The 23,212-nt window shown below is 46.3% G+C and overlaps 1 protein-coding gene and 1 long non-coding RNA gene across 2 annotated transcripts in view; one reads left to right on the forward strand and one right to left on the reverse strand.

The window, feature by feature from the left end:
* Positions 1–23,212, forward strand: part of ZMYND10 (zinc finger MYND-type containing 10) — a 161,856-nt gene that overhangs the window by 90,523 nt on the left and 48,121 nt on the right. The window contains exon 7 of the mRNA XM_069206801.1: positions 8,999–9,099. Coding sequence (XP_069062902.1) covers positions 8,999–9,099 — 101 coding nt within the window. The remainder of the gene's footprint in view (positions 1–8,998; positions 9,100–23,212) is intronic.
* Positions 1–23,212, reverse strand: part of LOC138259218 (uncharacterized) — a 143,391-nt gene that overhangs the window by 30,301 nt on the left and 89,878 nt on the right. The window lies entirely within an intron of this gene.

The raw sequence follows: 23,212 nt of genomic DNA on the forward strand, positions 1-23,212 counted from the left end.
GAACACCAGGGCATAACCCTGGTGGTTCAACACCAGTCAGGTTCTCTGAACGCCAGGGCAGACTAACTCAGCTGTCAATGCCTAGCAGTTTACGAGTGGCATCTCCATTTGGAGGTGGCGCAAGGACTCTTTCAGCAGTGGGGAAAGCCTTGGTTAGATTTGTTTGCCTCCGAAGAGAACGTGCAATGTCAGTAGTATTGCATGTTACAGTTCACAAGACTGCAATCGTTCGCAGACACGTTTAGTGACGAGTTGAGTTCAGGCCACCTGTACGCCTTTCTGCCCATACCATTTCTTCCCAGAGTTCTCAAGAAGATCAAGAATGACTGGGCCCAAGTATTCCTTGTGACTGAACCGGGCAAGTAGAGTCTGGTATCCCAAGCTTCTGATAATAGGCATGATCCTCCGATCAGGCTGGCCCTTCAGGAGGTCCTTCTATCACAGCAGCAGGGGAGGTTTCTCCACCCAAACCTGTAAACTCCACCCTTCATGCGTGGAGATTGAGAGGTGACAGTTGACAGCCTTCAGTGTTCCTCAAGTCTGTTTTGTTCTTCTGACAGCAAGCCGTTCCTCCACCAAAACGATATACGCCTGCTGTTGGCAAAAATGTGTAAAGTATTATACAGATGAGTATATAGATCCTTTTTCTACTTTTCTCTCTGATGTACTTCTTTTCATTCTGTACCATGCCCAGCAAGACTCTGCTCCGGGCACTCTTAAGGGCTGTCTGTCTGCTCTATCAGCTTTTCTACAGCTGCCTGACCAACCCTCTTTATTTAAGTTCCCTATTGTAAATAAGTTTCTTAAAGGGCTTGTACATATGTTTCCACCTTCGCCCTTCATAATGCCTCAGTGGGGCACTTACCTAGTTCTTACATTTCTGATGTGTGCTTCGTTTGAGCCACTTCGTAATTGTCCCCTTAGGCAGCTCACCATCAAAACAGCCTTTCTCTTGGCCATAAAGTAGGAAAGGGCCATCTTTCTAGCTTAGTTACCCCCCTCTACCCCCTAGTTGCTTGATGTCAGTGTGTTTAGACTGTAGTTCACTGGGATCCTGCTAACCGTGTCTGTGCTCTCTCCTCTAAATTTGTTGCTGGTAAGCTTTTCACACCCACAGTTGCCATACTGGAGGACCCATGTAAGTCCCTAGTTTATGGTACTTTAGGTACCCAGGGCATTGGTACACCAGGCTTCTCCCATGGGATGCAGCACATATTGTGCCACCCATGGGAGCCCATGCAAACTGTGTCTGCAGGCCTGACATTTCAGCCTACGTGAAATGGTCCATGCACCCTTTCACTACCGAACCTGGTCAGTGCACTTAGACACTAAAAGTCATCTCTTTGGTAGGTCCTTCAGCCCAAGGGCAGGGTGCCTGTCCCTAAGTGTGAGGGTACCCCTGCATGAGCAGGTTGCCCCTATAGACCCCAGGCCATTTCTTTGACTATGTAAGTGCAAGGAAGCAATGTTAAGGTATGTAGTACTCAAGTGGTCCAACTACATATTGGCTTCTCCAAACCTAGGCATGTGTGGTATCAAACGTGTTGGAATCATGCAACTACACCGATTCCAGTGTTAGTTGCCTGGTACCATGTACTCTGGGGGTTCCCTAGAGAATTTCCCAGTTCTGCCTGTGCAGCCCACGCTGCTGCTGACCCCAGACACTGTTCTGCCCTTCTGATAGTGAGCCTGGCTCAGGCCGCAGAGTCAGAACAAATGATTTCCTGTAAGGGAGAGGCATGACTACCTCCCCCTGTGTATTGGGTGTCTAAGGGCTGGGATGTGGTCACTTCTGAGCACCACCAGGCTGCTTTGAAGGGCACATTTGGTGCCCTCCTTTTCATAATCTGGTTTGCACCAGTTCAGTAACTCCCAGTTCCTGCTGTGGCGCAAAACTGCACAAAAGATAGGGGAGTGTCCACCCCCCTGTACACCTAGAGCGGTGCACAGAGCTCTGCCAGGTGGCTACTTGATTCTGTCATCTTAAAAACAAGATGGGCAGAGGCCCCTGGGAGCATCTCACTGGTTAGGCCAGGTAGATGACGTCCCTGAAGCCCTCTGATAGATAGGTCACTTCAGAGAGTGACCAATCTCCTTTTAGGGTTACTTAAGGGCTCCCCCACGGGTGGGTCCTCAGATTCGTCAAGTAAAACTCTCAAAGGGACTCTCTGCAAGACATCTACTGCTCCTGGCCTCTGGAACTGCTGCTTGTCTGCTTTAGAAAATAAACATATCTGCTTCTGGTGGGAAGGCACCCATTGCACCATTGTTTCTCTCTATCCTGAAAGAATTCTGCAACATCCAAGGCTGTGCATCCTTCAGGTTCACAAGGAATCTCCCTTGGAGTGAAGGAGTCACTCCCCTGCATCAATAGGCACCTCAAGACAACATCGACCGGCTGGTGGAGTCTTCTGTTCTACGAACACCGAAAGGCTCTGCCTCACAGGTGGTGAGTCTGTGGCTTCCTCTGGGTCCTGCTTGTCATGTGACCAACTTGGGAGACTCTGGGCCCCTGCTCCTGCCACGGGACTGGAACCCCTGTGTACTGCGACTGTCGCACTTGCAAAGACTTGTTGACTCTTCTTCCACGAGATCTTCAGGCACCAAGAAGTCTCGGCCTCCAGCACTCTACAACTCGAAGAACGACCCATGTCCTGCAACTCCGGCAACATGGGACTTCTGGTTTGTTGTGCTACTGAAGCCTACTTGCTACTCCCTGTGGCTCACTCTTGGGGGCTCCATCAACTTCTGCTGGCCTTCTTGCATACTGAGGGCCAGCCCTGACTCCCCCCAACTCCCCCTCCTGGGTAGAGTCTCCTGGACCTTGCTAGTCCCCAGTCCTCTGTAAATACCTTTTCAGCTCCTGCTTGCATTTGCCAGTGCTTGTTGGTAACCTGGCTGGTCACTGACCCTCCAGCAATCTGGCGACTGTTCGAGCGACAGTTCGTAGGCAAGCCCTGGGATCTTCTACAGCTCCTGGACACCCCAGCTGGACTTCCTCTTCCACAGACTTGCAGGAACACCACCTCTAGGAGGGTGGGCAATGCACCCTCCATGGGTGCTGGACTCTGTCCCCTTCCTTTACATGTCCTCCACATCCGGAATCTGTCCTTGGGTTCCACCAGCCTGGTCCATGGGTCACGACAGCAGCTGGACAATCCGAAGTTTCTTCTGACTTCAGGGAGAGTCCCTTCTCCCCTCTGCATCCGGGTCCCCGGTGTAGGTACTCCTTTCTGCAGGGTATCCTGGGTAGGGGCACTCTCCAACCTTCTTCTTGTGTGCTGGTTTCCTCGGGGTTCACTGGGAAGGGTTCTGAATCCCACAAACTCCAAGCATTACTCCCTATATTAGCCTATGGGACAACTGGGTGCGTAACTACCTTGCACCTGGTCGCTGGGGACACTTACCGTACTTACCTCTGGTGTTTTCTCCTACCCCTAGCTAACTACCACTCTTACCTTGGTTGGGTTCACTATTTCGCATTCCACTTTTTTAGTATATGGTTTGGCCTCTCCATTTGGCCCATATATTCTATGCTATTTCTGTTGGTTATTTTGTGTGTATATTTTGTGTAGATACCCCCAAAGAGAGATATACCAATACTAGTATAGTAGTAGTGCTGTAATAAAGTATTGTTGATTTTTGCAACATGTATGTGGTTCTTTCTTGTGAGTGAGTTACTGTCTGACTACTGTGGTATTACAAGTGCTTTACATTCCTCCTGGATAAGCATCAGCTGCTTGACTCAGCTACCCCTAGAGAGCTTTGCTATCTGGACACCTAATCACTTTCACTAAGAATTGCCTGGACTCAGTATAGGGTGCCACACCATAAACTGAGCCAGACCACTAGACATAACATCAGCCCAGAGGGTGTGTGAGCTGCAGGCTTCGTCATCCAAGCATCCATATCTCACAGTGTTTCCTGATAAAGTGGTGCTTTGCACCAATCCTCTTTCTTCCCAAAGGTGGTGACTCCATTTTATTTGGGACAGACTGTCACCCTGCCCATCTTCTTTTTTCCCCCCACATCTCTCTATGGAAAAGGAGCAACTTTTTTGGCTGGACCCAAAAAGAGCGTTGTCGTTTTATCTTGATCGCTCAAAAGAGTTCTGGTGGATGGCCAACTCTTTGTGGGATATGTGGGAGCAAAGAAAATCTGGGCTGTACAGAAACAAACCATTTCGCGCTGGGTTGTTCTCTGTATAAAAATCTGCTATGCACTGGCCAAAAAGCAGCCTACCGAGGGCCTTAGGGTCCATTCCACCAGGAATAAAGCTGTGACCAGGGCATTGGCACCCAATGTTCCAGTCCTGGAAATTTGTTAGGCAGCAATGTGGCATCACTGCACACATTTGCAAAACATTACTGCCTAGACAGTCAGGTCTGGCGAGACTGGCATATCGCCCATTCGGTCCTGCAGGACTTCCTAGTGTAGAAAAAAATGTATCTTTAGCTCACCACTAGGATGGTATGGTTTGGGTGTCTATTCAAAGGTAAGGAATCTGCAGCTAGAAGACTCTGTTGGATGAACAAGTTACTTACTTTCGGTAACGCATTATCTGGTAGAGACTCTATCTAGCTGTAGATTCCTTACACTCACCCTGCCTCCCTGCTCTGCAGACTCATTTGCTAGGGTTAGGGTGATCCCTTTCCGGGCCTTTGTTTGGACACACAGTTGTCAATTCATTTCATGGCTCTGCGCTCCTGGTGTGGAAAGTCATGAAAAAAGTAACTGACGTCCACGCGCCTGGGTGGTGCCTATGAAGGTGACCCGACATCACATCCGGCGCCAGTGACGCCATGCAAAACTTAATGAAGCCACTTGAAGGGAAGCGCGGGGCTACTGCTCAAGCAAAAGTATCTGGATCCGTTCTGACACCTTGGAAATTCAAAGGTAAGGAGTTTCTACCAGATAATGTATTACCTAAGGTAAGTAACTTGTTCTTTAAAGTGATCCATCACAGCCGATAGAATTACCTGCCGTTGGGTTTGTAATTGACCCAGTGCATTCCGTATAGGTAGTCTGGGGGCACCTCTGTTTCTCGCCTAAGTACCACGCCAGAAGTTTACCAGATTTATCACCCTCCTTGTCTAACAGCTGACGATAGGATTTCAATGCAGTTTTATCCAGTGTATCCCAGAGGCAGTGTATCTCCCTGTGGAATGCTAAATTTGTTGCACAGACATTGGTCAAGTGTATCTCTTGTTTCTGGAGGTTGGTTAGCTGGTCCTCCTATGTCTTCTGGTCCGCTATAAGGCGCCCTACGCACTCCACAGATAGTCCCAATTCATTCCCTCCTAAACTACTGCCTTTAAGACCTTCCACTTGACCGCCCTGGTGTCAGTGGTCCCCCAGTGAGATAATTCTCCAAAGCGGTCAACAAGTCTTCTTTACAGGTCATGTCCGTGAGAATATAGGAGGACATATGCTATATCCAGGCCCTGTTTGGATTGTCACCCAAGGCTAGTGTCAGCAACTTTGGGGCATGATCAGAAAAGAACCTTACCATGTGCGACACTGCACTTATTTGTGCATCATCCAAACCTCCCACTAGAACCGGTCCATCCGGCTGTGAGTATTATGGGTCCATGAATGGCATGTGTATTTGCAACCACCCAGGTGCAGTAATAGCCACCCATTCAACAGACTCAAATTATGCACCACCCTCCTCAGCGAGCCCACAATTGGAGGTTTGGTACCCTATTTTGGCTGATATTGATCCTCTGCCCCATCCAGGACACAATTAAAATCTCCCACTGAGATTATGGTTGCGTCTGCACTATCCACCAACATGTCCTGCAGCCCTTGAAAGACCCTTCCCTGCCAACCATGGCCTACCACTAACATGGGGAGGCTACCCACTAAGACACAACCCACACACAGAATATCATGTCGTCAGAAAAAGCCTAAGTATCCACACACAGAATATCATGCCTTCAGAAAGAACTTAATCGTAGAGTATGCCGATGATGATTACCATGCAATTCAACTGACCATGTAAGCAAGACCCCACCTCTGACATTCTACAGACAGTGGGAGAACAAAAATTGCAAGGAGTCCCACCTGTAAGGGGAGAGAAAGAGAAAGAAGAAAGCAAAAAGGGGAAAAGTCATTAGACAGCATTGCAGAGGTAAAGACCACATTGTGCCACCTCCAACCACAGACTCAGTTGGCATCAAATCTTACTCCTGCATTGGGGAAACCCTCCCCCCCCCCCAACTCCGGCCACGGGGCTGGCAGGGCCAAAGCCATGGTCCCATCCTCCTAGATCTCCACTCTGGATGGATCATCCTTTTAAGTGGACCATCGATGTTCAGATGTAGGCTCCCGCCATCCCTCCAGTCATAACTCTCCACATTGTCCGATCTCCGAGCTCCATTTCGTCCAGCCAGAAATATGTCACATAGTGCGCTGCGAGGCGGGGGCTAGAGTTGTATAAAGTTCCATTGTGTTCCCCCTGGGCTTCCCCGGCTTTCTTATTCCTCCCCATGTGTACTGAGGAGCAAAAACCTCAAGGGACACTTGCACCTCTGAGCCCGACCAGTAGTACCCACAAGAGTCTCCTGCGCACTCCAACGAGGCAAGATAATGTGGCCAGCAGCAGCAACAGTGCTCCCCCTAGCCCCCAGATGGCCACACACTCAAAATGGAGACTAGCTATGCCCAAGGGTCAACACTGACCAAGTCATGCACGCCTCACAGCAACAGCAGGCACAACCCAGGGGGCCCAAGGCTGCCCCAGACACTTATTTCTTGCCCCCAGGCCCCCCCCCCTACCCCTGGGCCTCCAACATCCTCACTCTGGTCTTCAACAGGCACATCGGGGGTCACCCAGACAGCGCCTCCCCCAGCAATTATGCACAGCGCTTCAGCTGCCTCCTGCTGCCTGCACTTTGCAGGTAAGTTCACCGAGGCCCGGCACAAGCAGCATCAACCCCATCCCTTGGACTCCAGTTCATCATCTGTCGGCGCCCTCAGATGCCATTGGGGCGGCACCATGGCCAACACTGCAGCACCCAGCACCAGAACCAGGCTGCCTCCGGGACCCCGAGCCACACGCAGCTAGACGGCCCTGCCAGGCCACACATAACAGGTGCAGTCAATGGGGGAGTGGAACACCTATCAGCGCGAGGCCGCAGCTGCCCCCGCGGGTCCTCACCGGCTTCTCCACCAAACTCCAGACAGGATCTTCCGCTGCCCAGGCAGGGCTCTCTCTCACACTAGAGAGGCCCTCCCTGAGTGCAGCAACGTCGCACCAGTCTTTCCACCAGCTGCCGGAGGCCTCCGAGCTAACACGTGTGGTCAGAGCAGTGACCCACAGCGGGACACAAGAGTTACCCCGGTGATTCTACGGGGCATAGGAGCTCACCTGGATGGCACCTCGGCAAGATGTTGGTCAAAATACCCCTGTATTAGGCATGATTCCACAGGAAAAGTGGGGCCGGGTAGGAGCATCTGCCTCTCAGAAGCGTGTCCTGCCAGCCATCTTGCGTGGCAATGCCCCCTCCCTACTGTCAATTAAGTAACTCATCAAACTCTTCCAATGAAACTCAAGCCTCAGTGACCACTTGGGATGAAATCTGCATTGTGCTGCTTGTGGTCCAATCTAGAGCTGCCATGAGCTTTTATTTGGGGCTGGACTGTTCCTAATAGTGAAGGACCAAGTCTCATTTGCATGTGGCTGGTGTCTGCTTTGAGTGACAGTGGAAAAAAGATGATAGATGTGGAAAGTGGCTGAAGTCCTTCCCCATGGCTGGGAGGCAAGGGGAAGCTCCAGGACGGATCTGATAGCAAAGTAACTGGTTGACTCATATTTTGGTCTTATTCCAACATAAAGAAATCCCACTACAAGATCAAAATGCTACGTAACCCCACTGTTCCTACTCCTGTTTGGTTCACAAATGCAAGTTGACCTCAGCAAAGCTCGGAAGTAACTACTGTACGTGTTGGTTGCAGTATATGTCAGTGAAACAACTACCAATGAAAAATTAAACTTTAAAACAGTGGTAAATTCAAGTTTCAAAAATTAGACAGTTTGTGAGGAAATGCACACTGTTGACATAAACACTCCATTATTTATTTACAAAAGGTCACCCTTCGATTCCTTTACAGGACAGATTGAAGAGGCAGCCTATTTGACTGAGTTGAAGAAGGGGAAGGTGATGGGGATATTGGAAAACTTTGAAAGGGAGCTCAGGAATTATGTGGTTCCCCTTTGTGTCTGGTCCATTCACTGCAAGATGCTTTTACAGTCTACCATTAGATCATACTGATATTTACTAACAAGATTGCTGAATGCCATAGAATTTTCACTTAATAGTGTGTTCTTGTCCTTTCTCTCTTCTCCTTAGATTTCCTTTCGGCTTTTACCTTTTATGTGCTAAAATATCCCTACTCTAAGCACAAACTTTTGACAATTTTCGTTCCTGTCTGAGGCAATATTGTCCATCTCAAATACCTGTTTATGTATGTGTATTCTGTGCTTAACTAAGAATTACTCCTGTAAATCTTACAAAATATCAAGGTAAAGAAGAAAGTGTATTTGGAGATATTATCTATTTTCCAACCCTCCTAACATATTGGGTTACTGGTTGGTTCTAATGGGTTGTGCTGTTTGGAGTAATGCATTCAGGTAAACAGAAACTGCTTACCTGTATTAGTAGTTCTTCAGCATAGTGCTCCTCATCAGCTCTCTAAATGATCATCTCTGCCTTAGAACGAGGAGTTGTGCCTATGTCTATCTAATCCTTATACTGAAAGAAATCTTAGGTTGCAAATTCATTTTATATAATAGATGTCATAGGGTCTAGGCTTGAAAGCACACTGTTGGCATTATTGTCTTAAAAATAAAGAAATGTAATCAGTCTCAACTTAAGACTGTGGCTGTTACAACAGTAGGAACCTTTTCAAGATACCCACACAAGAGGTCCGCTATTGAAAGAATAACATCTTCTGCCTTTGTAATTGTTATAGTTGCTATTCTTTTCATCCTCAGCTTACCTCTCAGTGGGCTGACCCGGCTGTTGAATACTCACAATGTGCCATGCCTGCTGGTGCAACTGGTGGAGTATTGTCCATGGAGTCGCCTGGAGAAAGGTAAGATGCTTTATTTCAGGATACCCTATCACATAATAGATGCTTTACCTATAATATTCCAGCAACAAAAGTGAATCAAATGAGATGATGTTTTCAATATATTAGCTAAAAATATAGCTGGATGAAAATGTTGAGATGCTCTTTACAAGTCCTGTGTTTGCACATCGATAGCCTCAGCTATAGTTCATTTATAGTATATATAAGATCTCCACCCTTGAAGCCTGCTGAACCCCAAAGCATTTCTGCTGGTATCTGAAGGCTGCCAGGGTGTGCTGTGATGACTCACAGCAGTGTTTGCTTCAGCTTGGCCCAAGGCACAGTTAGGCATATTTTCAAAGACATTCCTTGCCTACAGGTGTACTTTGCAAGCCCCGCAGGTGGGTTCTTCTACATTTTTCCAGCCTTGTATGATTAGGGGATTGTTGTCGTCCCCTTCTGCGTTCCCAAACCTAGATGGTGCACATTGCGGGCCCATTGGATGGGAGGGTATCTAGCTGACCCCAATCCTGCTATTCTAAACACACCTACTAAGACATATGTGTAAGGTATTTCTTAAGTATTCTTATTTACAAGAATCACAAATTATGAGCAGTTAAGTCTGGATGGTTTAATATTTCAGAATAAATCCACCATTGAAGATGATGCCTTTACCTATTGAGGACTATTCTCCCTCAGAAAACGAGGAAGGCAAGTATCAGGCAGAATCATGGAAGCTTAAGCTAAGCATGAACTACGTAAGGAAGAAAGGGTGATTGGTTTTTATAAAACCAAAGGGCTAGGGATCCATCTCCCATTTACTAAATACATACCAACATAGAATCTTCCCTCCATTTCAGTTTAATGCACCATGGATTAACCCCTGTATGGCAATTTTCTAAAAGTGTACTCCGGGAACATATGTTAGATCTGTAATCATTGTTAAAAAGATGCAGTGCTCTCACCAACACAAGACGACATCTTCTTTATCGACACCAGTCCTGAAGAGACCTTGCTCAGGCTGTTGAGCCCTGCCTTCAAGTAAGCCCTAGAAAGTCATCCTTTTAGGGTATAAATGTAAATTTAAAATGGTCTAAACATTGGTGTAATCTCTGTTTACTAGCCCCCCAAATCAGTAAAGTTAAAAACTAATAGATGAGGCTGTATGTGACCCTATGTTATGCTAACATGTTACCGTGAGGGCCCTGGGCATTTCTCAGGACAGTAGGCCCGCTTATAATACACAAGTTATTGCTGTTGTGTCAAAAGAAATATGAAGGTGATAGACAGAATGCTTGCGTTCATCTCAATCATATGGCAATTCCTTGTGCTACTTAACAATCCACTGTTTTTCATCCATAATGCTACTCTTCGGAGGCCTGCAATATGAAAATCATTCTTGGCCCTGCTCCAGGGGGCCTATGGTCTTTCGGGATATATAAATTAAGCTAAACCCCATACACCTTGTGTACAAAATGTTGTGGCATACAAGAATTAGGTGGGGATAGAAATACTCAAAACCTGCTTCACTTTTCTCCTGGCGTCCAATATTCTCAAAATTAGGTTCCCCACCCCGTTCCCCAACCTTGTCTTAAGCCATGACCACATGATAAGGTTGTGGAGTTCCAAGACTCTAGTCCTGTCTCCCGATGCCCACTGGGTCTGGAAAGATGTAGATGCTGTGTGTTTTCAGACTTTGCTTCCCCTTTCAAAGTTTTTCCTGTCTCCTGCTTATCTGCCACTCACCTGCCTCCTTCTGCTGGCTCTATCCCTCCTGATTACTTCTCATGTCTCAGCTATACCTCCTATTCTCCTGGCTCCTTCATTCTCATGGTCTCTTGTGCCTCCTTCTCACCTACCACTCTTGCCTTCCTCTTTTGGCACCGTACCTCTTGTGGTTGCTCGTGCCTTTTTCTTGCCTGCAACTCTTTTGGCTCCTTTGCCCATAGTCTTTGTTGTGTCTGTTTTCTTCCACTTCTTTATCCTCTCCTACACATTCCACACAAACTCTTAAGGAATGCACCCTAGAAGATGACCTTGGACTGGAAGACACACCTGTTCCGTATCTGCTGCTGGGGCATGTAATATTGTTGCTTTGGGTGTTGCCAAGTTACATCCAAGCTCTGGAAGTGTCGCTGGGGCTGATCAAGGACAGTACTCTTCATCAGGCTTGCTGAATGCTACTTATTCCAAGGAGAGAAACTGGGTGTCCTCCTCTCCAGTCCTCTCCCAAGTTTTTGTGTTCTTCACATTTCGAACACACTCCATTTTTAAATGATTACCCCAATGTCCTCCCTCAAGTGTTGGTCAGGGTCCACTTGTTTTTCCAAACATGTGTCTTTTCCCAGAGAATGTTTTTAACATTTATATTTCATTAGAACTGGAAGTTGTACAGCCTCTTTCTGCTATGCCTTTTTTGTAAAGGACATCATGGAAGCAGTCACCAAGTCCATAATTTCAATTACTACCAATTTGATGATTATATAATTTGACAGATCTACTACAAAATTCCAATGCCAGAGACCTCTGTTGTTCCTGCTCCTTCAGGTGCAAGCACTTAACTGGATAACCAGTTGCAGTAGGAGTTGTGCCAGCTTATCGTTTGCCACAAATAAAATCAGAAATCCAACACAGATTCTAATGTGTCAGATACTGAGCAAGAAAATGTTGAAATCTGATTCACATTTCCATACAAACATATCCATAGCTATGGAGGCAGCCAGTGTCCTTTTGCTCAAGTCTGCTTCTTTTGGCCTCTGTAACAATGTTGCCACATCGTCTCCAGTATGTCTTTTTCTTTGGATGGAGTCATTTGTGATGGGGCAAAACATCACTATATGAACTAAGTTACATTTGGTGTTTTTTAAATCTGAATCCTGGGGTGCCTAAAGACAAAACGCTCAAGAATTAAATCTTTGTAGTTCTGGAAAAAATTACCTGCTCAATTGTTTGTAGGTATTATGGAAAATGGAAAGGTCTAATACCTCTGCTATAATGAAGAAGAATGTGAAGGTGTGGGACTCACAAGTATGAATCCTGTCTTTAGTTTCACCCTGCAGAATTTCTCTGTCTAGCTCCAGCCCCCTGCCCACTTAACTGTGATTTGCCTCCAACCACTCTAGAGCCTTTCGTACCTGGCTCCTTTGTCTTGAGGCTCCTGCCTCCTTCTGTCTGCTTGCTCTACATCACCGTCCTTCTCTCTTCAGCTCCTTTTCTCCTTTCTCTCATCTGCTTTTTTTGTCAGTCTTTCGCCTTCTGCTCCTTCTAAAGTATCTGTGACTGTTTTCATTTCTAGCCTCTTTCACTCTTCAGTTCTTTCCTTTGGCCCTCTCAGCTGCTTCTCACTCTTGCCTCTCATCCACCCTCGTTCCCTTGTCTCTTCACTCCTATTTTCTTTTTTTTTTTCTTTCTTTTTTTTCTTCAATCTTGCCTTTATCCGCTCTCATTCACATTTTCTTTTCATCCCCCTGAGCTTCTTTTCACAGTTTTCACTCTTGCCTCCCATCCGCTTTTGTTTCTCCTTCACTTCATCCTTCTGAAAATGTGCTCTTGCACCTGGTGTTGTGCCTGTTTTGTGCATTTTTTTTCTTTTTGTTCCTTTTTCCCCATTCAGACCTTCTCTGTTGGGCTCCCCGTAGCCCTCTACCCGCACATTTCCCCACCTCCTCTACTCCTTACCTGCTCCTCCTGCTGCATTGTCTTCTCGTCTCTTCTTCCCGCACCTAACAGCCCTGCCCAATACCCATCAGCGCTCCTCCCCCCTCTGAAGACCTATTGATGGATGTCGCTGTGCGACTGTGTGCAACAGGTGCAAGTCTGCAGCCATTTGTGCCTGGACCCCGCCCAGTGTCAGGAACCCTAGTCCGATATCCCCAGCCCTTTTTAGGTAAATCAACCAAGGATTCAAATCCCCCCCACTGCTGTAGTGCCACACACCTAGGTAGGAGCCTTCGCCTGCACCCACTACAAGTTCTTCTTCAGCCCCCCACCCACACACCCCAAGAAGACACCAGTATTGCCACCAACACTTTCACCTAACACCGCATGCCACAGCAAACTCACATGACAAAACTCACTTTGATGCATGCTACTCAACATTCAATCATTCAGTAAACATGCAACCAAAATATGGGACCTACTGATCAGCAATGCACTGGACCTCCTCTTCATCATGGACACCTGACTCAACCTCACATCAGCATTTAACATCGCTGCAGCAGTGCCAATAGGCTACGAAATCAACCAACAGGATTGCTTCCACAAGGCAGGAGGAGGACTTGCAATCATCAACAAGGATCTGTCAAATGCTCAACGTTTATGTTGAACATGACCACATTCAGGGAACTTCTGCACTTCAAGCAGAAATTTTCTGAAAACTTCCTCCTGAACCGAACCCTTGCCTTCTGACCACGCAGATGGTGAACCACCTTCACCAGCCTCATCACCAGTTTTATTGGCTTTCTAACCATCATCTCCACAGCTTACATATTCCTCACTGACCTCAACTTCCACATGGAAGATCGGAACACAACACTCCTGAAAAGCCTCAGCAACACCAGGCTTACTCAGCTCGTCCCAGGACCTACATTCACTGCAGGACACACACTGGATCTCAACTTCACCACCAGCGACAGCATCAAATACAACTCCACTGTGCTGCTCATATGGACCGACTACGCCACCATTCACTTCTAAATCAACACTAAACAAGTCAACGCATCCACTAGTATCAGCCTACCAAGCTGCAGCTGGGACAAAATCTCGGTAAGACTAGCTCAGTGCCCTCAGCTTAACCCCACAGATGAACTCAACAAGGAAAACACCAATTTCAACAACTGGATTAAGAACTGTGCGTTCTCCAGCATTGGATCTTTCATAGATTCACATGCTTGTATCATCCCCGTCGTCGAGGTGGGAGCCTCACGGTAAACTTAAATATATAAAGCAGTAAGTCAGTAAAAGTAAAACCAGTAGGCCCTAGTAGGCCTCATAGGGTATTTTACAGTCTATCCACTTTGTTTTGTGAAAAAGACCCAAACTTCAGTATCAACCAATCAGGATTCAGCCCCTCCCAAACACTCCCAACAGAGGCTGAATTCCCTCAGATTTTCTACCGCACGTCGTGTGAAGGGAGTCTCCCTGAGCTCTGCTCAGTTTTTTCCTTATTTCTGACTGAAGATTGTTTTTTCTCTCAGGAAACTAGCCACAGCTCCACTATGTCTGAAAAGACAAAGAAGGGTCTGTTCAGAGACTGTGACAATTGTGGGAAGAGGAGACTGCATGTTGATGACCCCCACAAGAAGTGTATATACTGCCTCCATCCAGACCACAAGGTGAGAGACTGCAAAATCTGTCGCACCTTTAGTCAAAAAACCCTTAAAGACCGTGAGGGTAGACTTCTCTTATGGCTGCAAAAACAAAAAGTCATGGAACATCCTTCCTCAGATGACAGCGAACCATCATCACATACTTCTCGCCCTCATAAAAGAACAGGTGAGAGAAGTAGAGAGTCTGATGAACCACCTAGGAAGGTGCCCAAAAAGACAAAACAAGTCTCTACTGAAGCGAAAAAGGATGTTTCCCACTCAGAGACATTTAAACATGTGCCAAAAAGGGTTCATTCAGAACCTACGACGCCTTTGCACCGAAAAAGCACCTCAAAAAAAGCCATCTCTGTCTCTGTCACCACAGAAAGAGCCAGAAAAACTCTTTTCGGTGAAAAAACAACCGTCGACGACCACCCCGTCGACGACGGTGTCGACGACAACAGCGACTACAGTATCGTCGACGTTTACAACACCGGTTGCACCGATGATTATGACGTCGTCGCCGTTATCATCGACGACGATAATTACGGCAAAAATTTTTAAGAAAGCTTTGTCGGCAACCACATCGTCGACAGCGGAGGCCTCCTGGGTTCACCAATCAACCAAGGCACTCCCATCTACGAAGCACCTCTCAATGAGGTTTAAAAAGGCACTGCCGACGACGGCACCTATAGAAGATACGTCGGCGAAACGACCGTCGTCTATAAAGGGCCCGTCGACGAAGGATCCGTCGACAAAAGACCCGTTGGCAAAGACGCCGTCAATGTCTGATCCGTCGACGAGGGAACCGTCGACGAGGGAACCGTCGACGATTATATCGTCAACACAACTAACAGTGTACAAGCCATCCACCTACCTTGATACTTCGCCACACCATTCCTCATACCATCAGGACGACTCTACCAGATTCTTACCCCTTTCACTTATTGATATGGGTGATAAGGCATCCAATATTCTGCCAATGCATACCTCGCCAAGTAAAGTGTTGCCATATCCACCACAACATCTTTTTGAGGATGAGAACGATGATGCATACTCTCAGAACGATGGAATGTTTGGGGCAGCTAGTAGCCCGTCCCAACTCAATGTCAAATGCCAAGAGTTTGAAGAGGAGGATCAGCATTACCAGCCTAGTTACGCCTCAACATCTTATCCACAGGCAGAACAACCATCGCCCCTCGCTATGCCTAGCGCACTGGTAGCAGATCTACAGTACATGTTGAAGGACTACTATAAAAGATTTCCGCCATCAACTCAGTCCACGCCACCTAGACCTGAGAGCTACCAGACACCTCGTCAGACTCACACCTCTAATTTTTCGGAAACGCCACAGGCTAGTATACTGATAACTAGCCAAACTCAGGAAGCTTGCCCCTCGTCAGACGACGAAAGGGAAGAGGGTGAGTTAAGAGATTCGGTGGCTAGTGAATGGGATGATTATCTCATCCCCACACCATCTCCACCGCCAGCAGGTCCAGTAGATTCTCCTCCAGAGGACATAGGAGGTTTCCATAATTTAATAGAGAGGGCGGCGAAACGTTTTGGACTTGCAATTGTTTCTCATGAAACCAAATGTTTTTTATACGACTTTAAAGAACCTTCAAAGAGATCTGTAAGAGCCATACCCATTGTAGATTTCTTATGGCAGGAGGGTTTGAAGGCAATGAAAAACCCGGCAACAGTGCCTTCTCAAATGCCAAGACTAGAGAAGAAGTACAAGGCCCCAGATGATTTTCCGGCCTGTCTAGTCTCACAGCCGAAACCTGACTCTGTTATATCACAGGCGTCTCAGCAGCGTTCCAAAAACCCCTCCACACCTATTGCGTCTCCCCCAGACAAGGAAGGAAGGAGATTAGACAATATCGGCAAAATATTATCCTCTGTTGCTGCAGTCACAGTTAAGGCGGCTAACTCCCTCGCCATTCTGGGAAGATACGATCGCCAGATGTGGGCAGACATGTCTGCCTTTTTAGATTTACTGCCAGAAGACGTCAAGGTGGAAGCAAAAAAGGTCTTGCAAGAGGGAGAAAGGGTCTCCGCTGAGATTATAGACAGCGCAATAGACATTTCTCTCACTGGCTTTAGACAATTAGCTGGCGCAGCAGTCCTGCGCAGACAAGGATGGCTTAAAGCTACTTCATTCAGACCAGAAGTTCAGAGTCGTGTTCTCGACATGCCTTTCGATGGAGAGAGTCTCTTTGGTAAACATGTCGACGACATGTTGCAGGCCATCAAGACAGATACCGATACGGCAAAATCCCTGGGTACCCTGCAATATAAAAAACAACCCTTTCGTGGAGCAAGGGGTAGAGGTAATTACTCCTTTCGAGGGGGATACCAACAATACAGATCACAATATCAGTCTTCCTCCACAGGATCACGACATCAGTACCACCAGCAACAGCAGCATTATAGATTACCACCGGCCGCGGCTTACAAATATCCAGCTAGAGGAAGAGGAGCTGCCCGAGGAAGAGATACAGGCAGAAAGCAATGACCCGCCGATCATCTCAGCGCTTCCCCTCCAACCAACATCGAGGGTTGGAGGTCGCATCACTTCCTATTTCCCCATGTGGAAATAGCATCGGACAGATGGGTACTCGATGTAGTGGCCAGAGGTCATACTCTGGAATTCACACAAACACCACCAATTGTTCCTCCATCGGGCCCACCGCCTCCGAGGTTGAACCAACTCCTCAGGGAAGTAAGAGTAATGTTGAGAAAAGGAGCAGTAGAACCAGTCCCTTTATCTCAAAAGAACACAGGATTCTACTCCCGTTTTTTCCTTGTAAAGAAAACCTCTGGAGACTGGCGTCCCATCCTGGACTTGAGAGCACTAAACAAGTTTCTAAAGAAACAGTCGTTCAGGATGGTAACACTGCAAGATGTCCTGCGTCTGTTAAATACCGGGGATCGGATGGCATCCCTAGACCTCCAGGATGCTTATTTTCATATCCCCATATATCGCTACCATTGGAAATTCTTAAGGTTCAGAGTGGGAAGTATGCACCTCCAATTGGGAGCAATTCTAGACACAGTCCGCAGCAAAGCGTACCCATCTCACGAGAGGAAACAAAAATTAACCTCCTTGGCACACAGCCTCTCCAGAAAAAAGTTCTCTTCAGTCCGCATCTACAAGTCATTGCTCGGGATGATATCATCATGCATTCCGCTAGTCCCAGATTGCAGGCTCCATATGCGACCCCTGCAAGAGCAATTAGATATACAATGGACCCAGGTCAACGGTTCCTTCGAAGACAAGATACGCATAACGCTTTTAATGAAGAACACCATGAGGTGGTGGTCGACTTTGACCAATTTGTCAAACAGACTCTCATTTCTTCTTCAAACACCAAGTTACATAGTAACAACGGATGCCTCTCTCGAAGGATGGGGGGCACATTGCCAGGACCTGTAAATCAGAAGAATCTGGAATGTGAAAGACACTCAGTTCCACATCAATTATCTAGAACTCAAGGCAATACACTTAGCGCTAAAAGCTTTCTTGCCAAAAATACAAAATTCAAGCGTCTTAATCAGGACAGACAACACAACCAGCATGTTTTATCTAAACAAGCAAGGAGGCACGAGATCCCTACAACTCTCGCAGCTAGCACAGCAAATTTGGACATGGGCCATCAAGCACACTATTTCACTCAAAGCGGAGCATGTGCCAGGACAAACCAATGTTCTAGCAGACACCCTGAGCAGGACAGTGATTCCTTATCACAAATGGGAACTAGACCAAAAAACTCTCAACAGTTTTTTTCGGTTATGGGGCAAACCGAACCTAGACCTATTTGCCACTCTCGAGAACAAGAAATGCCAGTACTACGCAAGTTGGCTTCCCCAAAAATATTCGTGGGGGAATGCGTTTTCGATGAGATGGTCCGGAGTTTATGCCTACGCTTTTCCTCCGATCCCGCTCATTCTGAGAGTCATCAACAAACTGAAGGTGGAGGGGTGTCGCCTTCTCCTCATAGCTCCCAGATGGCCCAGACAAGTCTGGTATACAGAGCTCCTCATGCTGTCCGAACGACCACATCTACGACTCAGACGGAGTCTGACTCTTTTAACAATGCACCAGGGACAAGTCAGACACCCGGATCCGTTGTCTCTTCATTTGTCGGCTTGGCTCCTGAATACAATGAATACTTGAATCTCAACATTTCCCAGGAGTGTAGAGACATCTTGGCAAAAGCTAGAGCTGACACCACCAACAAAACCTATAAGCTGAAGTGGAAGCGTTTTTGTATATGGTGTGCAGCAGAAGATATACATCCTTTGTCCTCTACTCCGGAACAGATACTTCCATATCTCCTGCTCCTGGCAAAATCAGGACTTGCATATTCTTCCATTCGGGTACATCTGGCTGCAATCTCCAGATACCGCAGATCTCCAGACAGAATCTCATTGTGTTCTACAAGAATGGTCAAACAATTCATGAAGGGCCTTTTTCGGGCCTTCCCGCCAGTTAGAAAGCCTCCACCATTATGGTCCCTAAATGTTGTCTTGATGCAGCTCATGAAAGCTCCTTTTGAGCCGATCCACAAGGCTGATCTAAAATTCATTTAATGGAAAACAGCGTTACTGCTAGCTCTTACTTCAGCAAAAAGAGTCAGCGACATTCAGGCTTTCACTATCAAACAGCCTTTTCTCCAATTCACAAACTCAGGTGTAATCCTGTGAACAAATCCTAAATTCATCCCGAAAGTTCCTTCAACGTTTCACTTGAATGAACCAGTCCTCTTAAAAACCTTCTTTCCAAATCCGCAAACAATAGCAGAGAAGACGTTACATTCTCTGGATATTAAAAGATATTTAAAGTTTTATCTACAGGAAACTCAAGCCATCCGCCAATCTGATCAATTATTTGTAGCAGTTGGCGGCACAAGAAAGGGACATGCAGTGTCCAAACAGACTATAGCAAGATGGATTGGCCTGGCAATTCAATTCTGCCATTCAAAAGCAGGAAAACCGCTCCACACCAAGGTGAGAGCCCACTCTACAAGATCGGTAGCCACTTCAGCTGCACTCTTTGCAGGTGTACCACTACATAGCATCTGTAGAGCAGCAACATGGTCCAGCCAGCACACATTTACGAGGCATTACTGTCTCGAGGAAACTAACAACGTCGATACAGCAGTGGGACAGGCAGTGCTGAGGCATCTATTTAGTTAAGGTGAGCCTCTTACACATCCCACCACCACACTCGAGGTATGTTCGTTATTGGTTCTTAGTCTTGTTACTAGCTACTGTGTGTTTTTACTCTAATTTTGTGCTTCGGATTGTTCACTTTGTTATACTGCGTTAACTTGTAGTACACTTCATAATAATAACAAAACAAATTGTGTCAGGAATTTCTGCTACACAGCTTTTATTGCTCTTCTATTCGGATGTCTATATATATATATATATATATATATATATGTGTGTATGTTTTGATATATAGATCTTTATAGATATATAGATCTTTACGTGGATTTTAAAGCTGAACTAAAGTGACTCACATCACTTATAAAATTCCGACAAAATTACAGTCAATGAAATTCACTAATTAAGAAGACTGCTCGTTATTCTTATTCAAGCATGTGAATCTATGAAAGATCCAATGCTGGAGAAGAAAATTAGTTACTTACCTGTAACTGCAGTTCTCCAGTATTGGTATCTTTCATAGATTCACATGCGACCCACCCTCCTCCCCTCAGAGGCTCCCTTATTATACAGATATTAAACTTCACACTCCTACTAGAAAATCTGAGGGAATTCAGCCTCTGTTGGGAGTGTTTGGGAGGGGCTGAATCCTGATTGGTTGATACTGAAGTTTGGGTCTTTTTCACAAAACAAAGTGGATAGACTGTAAAATACCCTATGAGGCCTACTAGGGCCTACTGGTTTTACTTTTACTGACTTACTGCTTTATATATTTAAGTTTACCGTGAGGCTCCCACCTCGATGACGGGGATGATTCAAGCATGTGAATCTATGAAAGATACCAATACTGGAGAACTGCAGTTACAGGTAAGTAACTAATTTTCAACCCTCTCACACACCAAACCCGGAGAGCAAAAAATACCCAACAAGCAGGCCAGCAGATGCACAGAGGATCTTTGGGAAACAAAACTATGTAAATAGCTAGAAAGGAAATGGATATCCAGCCAGGAAAACAATAATAGAACCACCTACAGAGGTTCCAGTCAGGCACTACCACCAGCATTTAAGGGCCACCAAAAAAAGAGCACTAGCTGAACGCAGCGAAGGAAGCTCCAACAGATGCAAGGAGATCTTCTCAATCATCAATGACTTCACCACACCTTCAGCCTTCATCAACAACATTACCCCCTCCCAAGAACTCTTCAATGACCTATCAAACTTTTTCCACAGCAAAATCACAAAAATCTACAGAAACTTCGCAAACCAACCTGACCCTAACGATCTCATAGCCTATCTACCTCTCACCAAACAAGTTAGCCACCTAACCAAATGGACGTACCTCACCAGAGATGAAACCGCAACAGTCATGTGGACCATTCACAGAGCGGCCCCTATGGATCCATGGCACCGCCACATCTACAAGCTGGGAACACAACCAATCAGCACCACCCTCACCCACATCATCAAACGTCCATCACGTCTGCCCCATTCCCAGATGACTGGAAAAATTCACAAGTAAGCACTTAAAAAAACATCAGCTGACCCAGGCCAGCTGTGCAACCTGCATCTGATCTCCCTGCTGAGGGCTTCCTCAGACTCTAATGCAGATCCCTCTACACCTTCTATAGCCATTTCTATAAAGACTAGATCTTTATTTGAACCTGCCTCAAAAAAGTCAAAATTGCCTACAGAGACATCGTCAACAGCACCAAAGACGTCAAACCCATCGTCAATGACAGTTAGAAGTGACAGAAGGCTGACAATGCCTTTACTGTCATCATCCATCCCATCGTTTATAACCGACAATTTCCGCGTTGACAATGACGACCACACAGTCAACGAGAACCATCGCATCAATGATGACAGTAATATCTACGAAGACTGTACCTACACCATCTGTGACTGGATCAGCATCAGTACCACAATCGACGACGCAGCCTTTTGAAAAGACCACCTTGTCATCGACAAAGTCAAAACACAAGAGGCCATCAACATTATTGCCCACACCATCGACAACCTTGTCAATGACAGTTTTTCCATCTGCTCACCGTACACCTCTTTCTTTCACATCACTTTCTGATGTATCCTCACTAATACCCAGCTACTTATTGCATAATTGAGACTCGGACGATGATCAAGGAATGTTTGGTGCAGCTCACATCCCCTCTGAATTGCACATTAAGTATCAGGATGAAGAAGAGGAGCAAGGTTATTATGAGCCTGTTTATCAAACTCAGCAATATGGAAAACAATAGCATCCTTATGTGCCTCTTCCACCACCACCAGACATGGTTTAGGTTTCGGCTACCCTCGTGCAAGACCTGCAAAACAGGCTTAAAGACTATTACAAATCACCCCAACACCAGCTGAAGCACATCAATCACCTGCAGTACTAGTCACACCTGAATCTAAATCTCCAGAACATCTGTCTCCACCTCCTTCCCCAAAGATGACTCCGCCTTCTTGTATTGCCATGCCTCCTCAAGACGATCCTTCCTCTACTGATGAGGATGATGATGTTGTCAATAATGGCGACAGAAGAAAGTGAAATCACAGACAATTGTACTATCACCAATGAATGGATGATTATCTTATCCCTCCACCTTCTCCAGTGCCACAACCAGTAGATTCTCCACCGGGAGATATTGGAGGTTTTCATATGCTAATGGAGAGAGTAGCCAGTGTTTCTAAGTCCCCATTACTATTAAACAGAGTGACTGTTTTTTATATGACTTTAAAGATCAATCCAAGAAAACAGTCGGAGCAGTGCCGATTGTAGACTACATACGGGAAGAAGGATTTAAATCATGAAAACACCAGCAACTATCTCTGCCGTGTTTTACAGAATTTACAAAAAAGGCAAAGCACCAGATGATTTCCCAGCTTGCCTAAACAGACATCCAAGCCCTAATTCAGTCATTGTTCAGGCTGCACAACACAGATCTAAAAATCCTTCCGCTCCTATCACTACTCCCCTTGATAAGGAGGGCAGGTGATTGTACAACATTGGTAAAAGATTCACAGTCATGTCAGGTACCAATCTCCGAGCTGCAAACACTGTGGCCATTCTATGGTGATCTGATCGCCAAATGTTGTCAGACATTGCTACATACCTGGATTTCCTGCCAGATGACAAGAAAACCAAGGCTACTCACATCTTATAGGAAGATGAAAAAGCGGCATCTGAGATTGACTGTGCAATGGATATAGCACCCATAGACTTCCTGCAATTGGTGGGGTCTGCTGTTCTTCAGTGCCAGGGTTGGCTTAAGGCTATATCGTTCCACCCAGAAGTGCAGACAAAATTACTTGACATGCCTTTCAACAGCAGTTCATTATTTGGGAAACACATTGAGGATGCGCTGCAGGCCATAAAGATGGACACACAGACAGCTTGATGTCTTAGAACCCTCCCGTTTTGTACAACACCTTTTTGTGGCATACATGGCAGCAGATTTTACTCATACCATAGAGGATATCAGAGATACCAACCATAATCCTACCAGCAGCTCTTTCGGCCTGCTTATCAACAACATCAGCCATATAGAGCACCCCTGTCAGCAACCTATCTTAAACAGCAACCAAGAATGAGATTGGCTACTTCTGTTAGAGACATTGCTAGAAAACAGTGACAACCTCAATGCGCCGGATACAAC

Source organism: Pleurodeles waltl, chromosome 9 (assembly GCF_031143425.1).
Source record: "Pleurodeles waltl isolate 20211129_DDA chromosome 9, aPleWal1.hap1.20221129, whole genome shotgun sequence".
NCBI lineage: Eukaryota > Metazoa > Chordata > Amphibia > Caudata > Salamandridae > Pleurodeles > Pleurodeles waltl.